Source organism: Chelon labrosus (assembly GCF_963514085.1).
Source record: "Chelon labrosus genome assembly, chromosome: 21".
Classification (NCBI taxonomy): Eukaryota; Metazoa; Chordata; class Actinopteri; order Mugiliformes; family Mugilidae; genus Chelon; species Chelon labrosus.
Genome location: NC_140354.1, coordinates 1,850,669 through 1,858,705, shown reverse-complemented (window position 1 = coordinate 1,858,705; position 8,037 = coordinate 1,850,669). Strand labels below are relative to the sequence as shown.

The 8,037-nt window shown below is 38.8% G+C and overlaps 1 protein-coding gene across 1 annotated transcript; it reads left to right on the top strand.

Annotated features, from left to right (window-relative positions):
• The first annotated feature begins 494 nt into the window (after window positions 1-494).
• LOC311506417 (uncharacterized protein) lies at window positions 495-5,620 on the top strand. The gene is made up of 15 exons (XM_084570366.1): window positions 495-754; window positions 900-1,006; window positions 1,096-1,221; window positions 1,312-1,357; window positions 1,477-1,536; window positions 1,659-1,716; window positions 1,817-1,912; window positions 2,239-2,298; window positions 2,392-2,481; window positions 2,611-2,691; window positions 2,805-2,861; window positions 2,934-2,993; window positions 3,587-3,673; window positions 3,912-4,005; window positions 4,090-5,620. The coding sequence occupies exons 1-15, from the start codon at window positions 691-693 to the stop codon at window positions 4,138-4,140; spliced, it is 1,137 nt and encodes a 378-aa protein (XP_084426492.1). The 5' UTR covers window positions 495-690; the 3' UTR covers window positions 4,141-5,620.
• Window positions 5,621-8,037: the final 2,417 nt, after the last annotated feature.

The window sequence follows — 8,037 nt, the reverse complement described above, 5'->3', positions numbered from 1 at the left end:
CTGGTTTTCCAAACATGTTCCATTTGAGAATGGCCGAGGCTATCATGCTATTTTGTGTTTATTGCTACAGACACAGACTACTCCTTTAGATCTGTGTCTTCTTGACACAGTCTTCTCTCAGAGGACAATTCTCTCAACATCATACTGGGAAATACTGCAGGAAAACTGTCAACTTGTATAGGCATCTCAGTAACCACTGATAGAAGTGAGACTGTTTAACACTGTAGGGTATTGTATACACAAACATCAATTGAAAAAATAATTGAATCCATTTTAAGATGGGCCTAAAACAAAATAAAATGTGAAAGGCTTACATGGGCCAGGAAAGTATACATGGGATCTGAATCCTACGGTGATTTAGAGCTAGATGATTTAAGTTTCCGATGTTGACAAGTAAAAAAAAAAAAAAAACTATATTACTAAGAAAAGAAATATATTATTCTATACCCATATTGTTTATACATTAAAATAAAACCAAGAAATATGAAAGCTAGTCTCTCTACCAAACCAAGACGGCTATCAAGACAGTAAGTGTGCACTTCCTGTGACAAATCTGTGTTTGACTACATAAGGCCATCAGATTCTACTGCTTCCTGATTGGTCAACTGAAAGTAAACACCTTCTTCCTGATTCAGCCACTTCCTCTGTGTCGCCCATAGTCTTCAGTTGCACTGCTTCTCTTTCGACGAAATGAGTCCTCAAATCCTCCTAGTTTCTCTGATAATGATTTCATTCGGTGTCAAACAAACACTAGGTAAGAGATTGAGCTTTGCAAATACGTATGTCTCACCTGTCTTTCATGTTTTTTAATAACTAATATATAAATGACGTCATGTACACTTCCTGTTTTTTGTTCAAGTAAAATTTTGTTAATTATGTTTAATTTACTTGTCTTGTAGAATGCTCTGTGAAAAATATATCCTGTAAGGATATCAAGACAACCGATGGATATGAGTTCAAATATGGAGGCTCTGGAGGACGCGAGCTTCATGTCCACCATAATCAGGTATTTTGATTTGCTTTTTAACTCTGTGCTGAAGAACGGATCCATGTGCTGGATCTCAGAAAGAAAACCGTGTTATTGTTTTCCCACAGACCACGATTGCGTATGGTCAGATGAAGAACCAGTCCTTCAAATGGGGGAATGAAACTTTGAAGATGGACAACTATTCTATCATCACCAAAGACTGCAGAGACCTGACAATAACAATTGTTTATGACGTGAGTTTGAACTGAATGAGCTCAAGTCTTGCTGTTGTAATGTTACATACATATTTATGTACCCTCACGTACATTGATTTTGCATTTTAGAAACATGGCCATGTAGAAGAGACCTGTGTGGACTTTAGAACTACTGGTAAGTTAGTGTTATGTGGTTAATTAAACATTTAACTTTGATTTGTCATTGAATCTTATCTTTCATTACTGATGATGAATATTTATATAAAGTATCTGAAACAATCTCATCTCTCTCAGCCTCAACAGGGGACAGTAAGCGTACTGACGTCAGTTATATAGCAAAATGGGTCCTTACGAGTGAGTATCATTCTGAAAGACATTGTGTAATATTCTGGTGCCCTGAGCATTGTTATTCTTAATACTATGGATTAGTTTGAATTGAACCTTTGATGCTAACAGGTTTACATTTTGTCATGCAGTCTTATTTGTGATTGTCGGCGGCGTTCTGTGCTACGTTTTCTGGAAAAAGAAACGGGGGTGAGTTCTGTGGTTCATAACAATCAACTGCTAAATGCTAACTGAGCATGTCACATGGGTCCAGTGTGTGTTGAGTATTTCTTCTTCCTTGCGCCTTCAGGTGTGACACAGATACAGCTACTGTGAGCTTCAAGGAGATACTGACTTCCCCTTGTGCCAGAAATGTGACAAACAGAGGAGAGAGAGAAGAAACAAGGTCATTTTTACTTTTAAGATACTACATGTTTTAGGTGGGCGTGTTCATCTGAGCGCACATAAATACACTCATTATGTTACAAGTACTGAAATGATCCTTAGTTCATACCCACAATAACAAGTCATGTCGATAGCCACTCACGTTTAACAAGAGGATAAGCTGGTTAATAGTGAAACTATTCTGCCTGCTTTAGAGTCTGTAAATGTTCTTTAGCTAAACAAATCTAGAGAGAAATAAAAGGCTACCGGCAAAAAAACAAAAACATAATAATTATCCTGCTTCTTTTAAGACTCAACTAACTTGTTTTCTTCGTATGTCCCTTTTAGAAACCTCAATGAGCCGCAGAGCGCTGGTGATTTGGAGACTCAGCACAACAATGACATCCGGTCAGTTACCAGTACAAAAGCACTTTCAGAAGAAATAAGTATAGCTGCATGGATCCTGTGTTGTTCTAGTGAACTGCTTCCTTGTTGTTGCAGGAAGGAACAATCCTCTGACAGGAGTCCACGTGGAAGTGGTACAACTAACACAGAGCGAGACAACACATTTGAATGTGTGCGTGTTCAGAGGTAAGGCTGCCAACTAACAGTGAAACACCTTTATTCAACTATCCTGTTTGTCAGTACTGACAAAGTGTATACATGTTTCTGTTTTAAAGTAACGTTATAACTTGCTAAAAGCTGCCTTTACCTCCATAGTGCTGAACCTTGGGATGTTGACCCTCCTCCTCCTCTTCACCTTCACGACTTCAGCACCAAGAGTGTCCAGCCAACTGAAAAGTGAGAACTGGTTACTATCTTGTTCCCGTAGCCTGTTTTCCTTTAAACATTTAGTGTTGAATGAGATGTCTCAGAAGATCCTATGCCATTCTCATCTAGTATTTGTTTTGCAGTGGGACCATACCAGTCCCAGATGTGGACAGAGCCGCTCATCACCGAACCATGAACAGGTAAACAATGAGTATTGAATGGACTGAATGTGTTCATAATTGTCAACACTGTGCTGTATACATCTCTTTCAGGAACTTGAGGGATGATCCAGGAGGAGTAAACAGCTACAGCAGAGTAGACACTGAAGCCTGGTATGTCTGTGGTCTCAACAGTTCATTAAATTGCAGTTTTATTACTGTAATGGAGTTCTTCTTACCTTAATTCTATGACACTAGAGTGCGTGAGAGGAGTCCTTTTGAAGGTGATTTAGTATTTTAATATGTTTGCTTCATCAGCTCCCAAGAAGTCACTCCTTATTAGCAGCTCAGTATAAAATATGTATTATTAATTCTATTAATTCTATATATTGTTATTTTATTTTTAAAAACTCAATGCCATAACTATGGACTGCATTTTCATACACGTAAGTGAGAGATGACACTAGAGTTTAAATGCAGACGCTAGGCGATAGCGTTTAAGTGCAGACAGAAGCCAGCTTGTTATCCTGTTAAGTATTTCACCAGACTAGATCAATTTCAGTTAAGGCTAAATAAAAAATATATATATATTTTGTCAAACAGCCAAACATAAATGATTTAAAAGAATACCATAAAACAATGTAATGTATGTACACCCCAGGTTCATCTCCTAAAATAAAAGTAAAGTGACCTGAAGCACACACTCAGGTGTATTTCGATACCTTTCTGGTAAGTGATGATGACTGTGAATCCATCTCCTTCACCAGGGACATGGACAGAGAGAGACCCATTGGTGCTGGTGTGTTCGATACTGAAGATGAGACCAAAGGACGACAGCTGTTGCTGAATCAGCGGTGAGACTGCTTCTTCCTGTGTGCTAGAAACTCTAACTAAAAAGAGATCAACTGTATGCCACTTTCCAATTCTTCCAATTCTTCACATCTTGTTTAATTTGGACCGTTGCTAATCCTAAATCTGAATGGCCTGAATGAACGTCAGAACTTATCTGACATCTGCTCAGAACGTGAGCATAAACTTGCTGCTGCTGTGCATAGAGCTCATGTCTCCATTCCTTCTTGTTTCTGCCTCCAGAGCTGCCATCCCAGGTCCTGACAGGACGGGTCAAGCTACAGCTTTGGTGGACAAACATAGCTTTGACCCTGTCAGCAGGTGCACTACCGCACCGGTAAGTAGGAGAATTTATAAACATTTAAATCCTTTTTCTGTTGTTTCAGTTAGATTTAAATTTTTGGTTTTGTTTTGTTTGTAGGACACAGACGTGGAGTCACATGAAGAAATACAAGTACTAGTACAACAGTAATAAATAAGAATAATAACAATAGCAATAATAATAATAATAATAATAATATAAATAATATGAATAATAATAATATGAATAATAACTATTATTATTAGAATACGAAGTGTTCACACAGTGACAACATGGGATACTTTTTCTGACATCCTTTGGGATCAAATCCTGAATATTGTTTCTAATCATTTTTCAACCAACACTTTTAACAAAGACTTTTGGAAGGCCAGTTGTGGAGACGGTTATAGAATTCCCGGTATGATGTATGAGATGCTTTTCAAGAAAAACATAATCAGTCAATAAGACACTGAGACACCGAGATGACCATTAGTTATTAATGTTTGCTAAGCGAGTACATCGACTGGCTGCAGTCACAGCAAAGCTCGATGGAAGACATGGAAGACCCTGCTCTCTCCTTAAAATGATATATGCTGTACGTGCTGCATGATGGGAAGTTTGTTATTGATCATATTAATTACTTTGTTGGCCAAAGAATGGGTGGACCAAAAACTCAGAAAAAAGTATCCCATACACTGCTGTGATTCAACTTAATGTATCTATATGTATTACACACACACACACACATATATATATATATATATATATATAAACACACATTATTAATATAATTTATATATGAGTAGTTTTAATGTTATAAAAACTATTCAAGTTACTATTTTTTTTCTTTTTGAGTTTGCTGCTTTCTGATTTCCTTTTCCTTTATTATCACTGCATAGTCAAGCAGAATGTTCAGATTTTTTTATCACCTGATTTTTTATTTTTTTATTTTTTTTGGCAATTTGTGACATTATTTTTATTTTTGGTTTTGTTACCTTTCATATATCAATGCTCATTTAATCCGTGGCTTCTTCCTTGATTAGTTTAACTGTAGTAGTAACGACAGCGTGAAGCGCGTTACATTTATCTCTAGTCATTCAATCAGTTGCATTGCTTTTTAATTCCTATATTTACAAGTAGTGATATTTACATAAGTGTGTTAAAGGTATAATGCATTCTTAATAAATATACTTCAACCTGAATTCCACTGCCACTGTTTTGTTTTTAACCATGGTTTCTTAAGCCCTGAATGCAACACAGCTGATTTATACCACAGGGGGGCAGTAAATACACAGGAGTCGTGCAACACTGAGGAACATGTGAAGCTTAATTACATGTCCCATCACTTATGTGGGGTAATGCAAATGCAATTAATGCTCATTTATTACAGGCTGCAATAGCCTCCCAAATCTACAAAATATATCTTTCTTCATGTACTGAATTTCAGGGATCAATCACTGTGGGCAGGGCTCAAAATGCTTGGTTTGAACAAATCAAGGAGCCCTCACAGTGCTGCTGATTGACTATTGTGTGGTTCTTTTATGCAATCAGTGTGTGTGTGTGTTTGGGCCAGTTATTTTACTCTCTAGTACCGTGCTCTAATAAAGTGCTCTAATAAACAGATTTCACATGGCTTGGTTGTTCACGTGTTCTATACTGTACAATGGTTGCCCGTTTGTCTTGGTGCGTGGTAGTAAATACAGTAACACACAAGCAAGAACACATGGGCTTGGACCAGACATGATGCATCTCTTTTCTCCATCTCTAGGGATCTGCTCACAGTTGCTGTGACTCTTGGTTTGTCAATGCCTGCCTCTATTTTAAGCTCCCCTAAATGTGCAGTGACCTTGAAAAAGCCCCCTTTTTTTTACCTCTTAGATGGACTTGAGTGCCAGGAAGAGAGTGTGGTCCGGGGTTAGAGGCTTTGTTTTATATTTGATATGTTAGTGTGTGAAAGTGTTACTGTAGGACTGGCGAAAAGAGGGTGATTGAATGGTCAATGGCTCAGAGCCTCCCCTCTCGGGGAGTTCCACTGAAAGGACATGATCGAGGCAGAGGCTGGGCAGATGGGAACATAGGCAGGGGGTGAGTCATTGGATGTGATCATACATGTACAGCACAAAGTATGATGTCTGAAAGACGGGCCTTTGGGCAAGGAATAATTGCAGGGGGGCTGTAATTATGGAAGAATATGGAATAATTTATGCCCCGTTACACATACCAATCAAAAATGGGTTATTAAGTTACCAATCAGGGAACAGTGGTAGCTGAACACTGACCACACACTGGGGACAAGAGTGTTTAAGCGAAGTACAGTAGTTTGGCTAAAATTACCCTTACTTACTTAAGCTGATCACAGTCTTTTCACTTAGTCTGGAGTGTACTAAAGGTAGCTTGCTGCATTGGCTTACTACTGTAGACAGTTGCAAGAGAATGGTGTTGCATTCAGAAGTCAGTAATCTATACTCACGCTGTGGTTATTAAAAGATTACATCAGGCATCACACTACACCGTGTGATTAATTAACCTTGACTGATGCTTTGCAAAGCCAAATCCAGCAGATCAAGCATGTCCACTAGATTGCATGTACATACACAGTCACATGAGATGGTTGAAAGCACCACTGGAGCTGGTCTGGTAATACAGACTCAGGGCTACTGTAGTGAAACAAAGCCGCTCCAGATTAGTACAGGACCAGTCCTCTCCCCCTTCACCGTGGATTCAGAAAGCTTGCAATAGTCTCCGTCCAAGCACCAGGGGTCCGGGTTGTTTCTCCTGAACTGAAAAACTTGCTTTTTCATTTCCTGCATCTCTTTGATCACTTTGCAAAGTATTCTTTGGACACAGATCAACATTTGACAGAATCATTCATCCCAACCACCAGGTCAAATCTGCATATGCATACCGTGTGGATCAAGGGGAGCTGACTCAGGAAGGAGCTGGTTTGCTTGGCTTCAGTCCTCTGCTTCACATGGTGGTCAAATGAAAAGCGTAATGCTGTTACGACCTGTGGGATAGCCATGAATAAAACATAAGCACTGTATTAGCGCTTAAAGACATGAATTGTGAGGTAGGCATAGTGGAGTTTATATGCATATGAAATAGCAAAAGATTCATAATCATTTCTATCTGCTGTTACCATTTTATTACACTGGCACATACAAAAGTGTAAAAGCAATTATACCGCACCTCCGTGGACATCTGTACACACATCTCAATTTGGCCCATTCATGATGTTGCCAGAGAAACCCTCAAGCATGGACAGCGTGTATTTTCAATAGTTTATTAATATGTGCTGATACAAGGTCGCTCTGACCTGCAATGATGAAAACACTCACAGAAAACCATCCCTTTTCGGCCCAGACAGCTGTCAGAGCAATGACTGTGAGAAAAAAAAATAAATCCAGTAAGACAAATGAGCATCATTCCTGCAAGAAAACAGTAACAGAACCAAAGAGTTATATTTACCTCAGTTTACAAATGTCTCGGTACATGATAAATTAACCATTTCATAGAAAAATCACAGAAAGCTCTAGAAACTGTGCTATATGTAGGACCCCATATGGCACAATGTCAGCGGTCGTTCTTTCTACCACACACACACAGCCTGCTATGTAAAACCACAAGCACCCAACAATTTGATTCCATGAATCTAAGCATTTCAAGGATGTCTAATACTGACCAAGTTCTACTGAGCTAATTAATACAGTTCTTAGCTGATACTCAGCATATCCCATTCACACGTGCCGTAGCCAGCTATATTATTCCTCATCTGTGTTGCGCTGATGAATTTTTCAGTCTGTCTGAAGGATGATCATAGACGGAGATCACTACAACCACGGACAGGCTCATGCAGGCACAGTCCAGCTCCTCCCCACTCTCAGAGACAGTGCACCCAGTGGAAGAAAAGAAGAAAAAGTCATGCCTACAGGTTGAGCCTCCTCCTGCTGTATGTTGGATAAAGGTTAAAATATAAACATTAGATCCATATCTTTCTCTGCATCACTGTACAAAATGACTTAACCTGGTTGGAAGCGTGTATTGTATACATGTCAGTGTGTCTGTTAA

What these genes read in the sequence shown, in the direction of transcription:
- LOC311506417 (XM_084570366.1), top strand. Translation starts at nt 691, where the DNA reads ATGAGTCCTCAAATCCTCCTAGTTTCTCTGATAATGATTTCATTCGGT. An exon ending in GGAGAGAGAGAAGAAACAAG is followed by an intron (nt 1,913 to 2,238) that starts GTCATTTTTACT and finishes TGTCCCTTTTAG; the next exon opens with AAACCTCAATGAGCCGCAGA. An exon ending in GAATGTGTGCGTGTTCAGAG is followed by an intron (nt 2,482 to 2,610) that starts GTAAGGCTGCCA and finishes TTACCTCCATAG; the next exon opens with TGCTGAACCTTGGGATGTTG.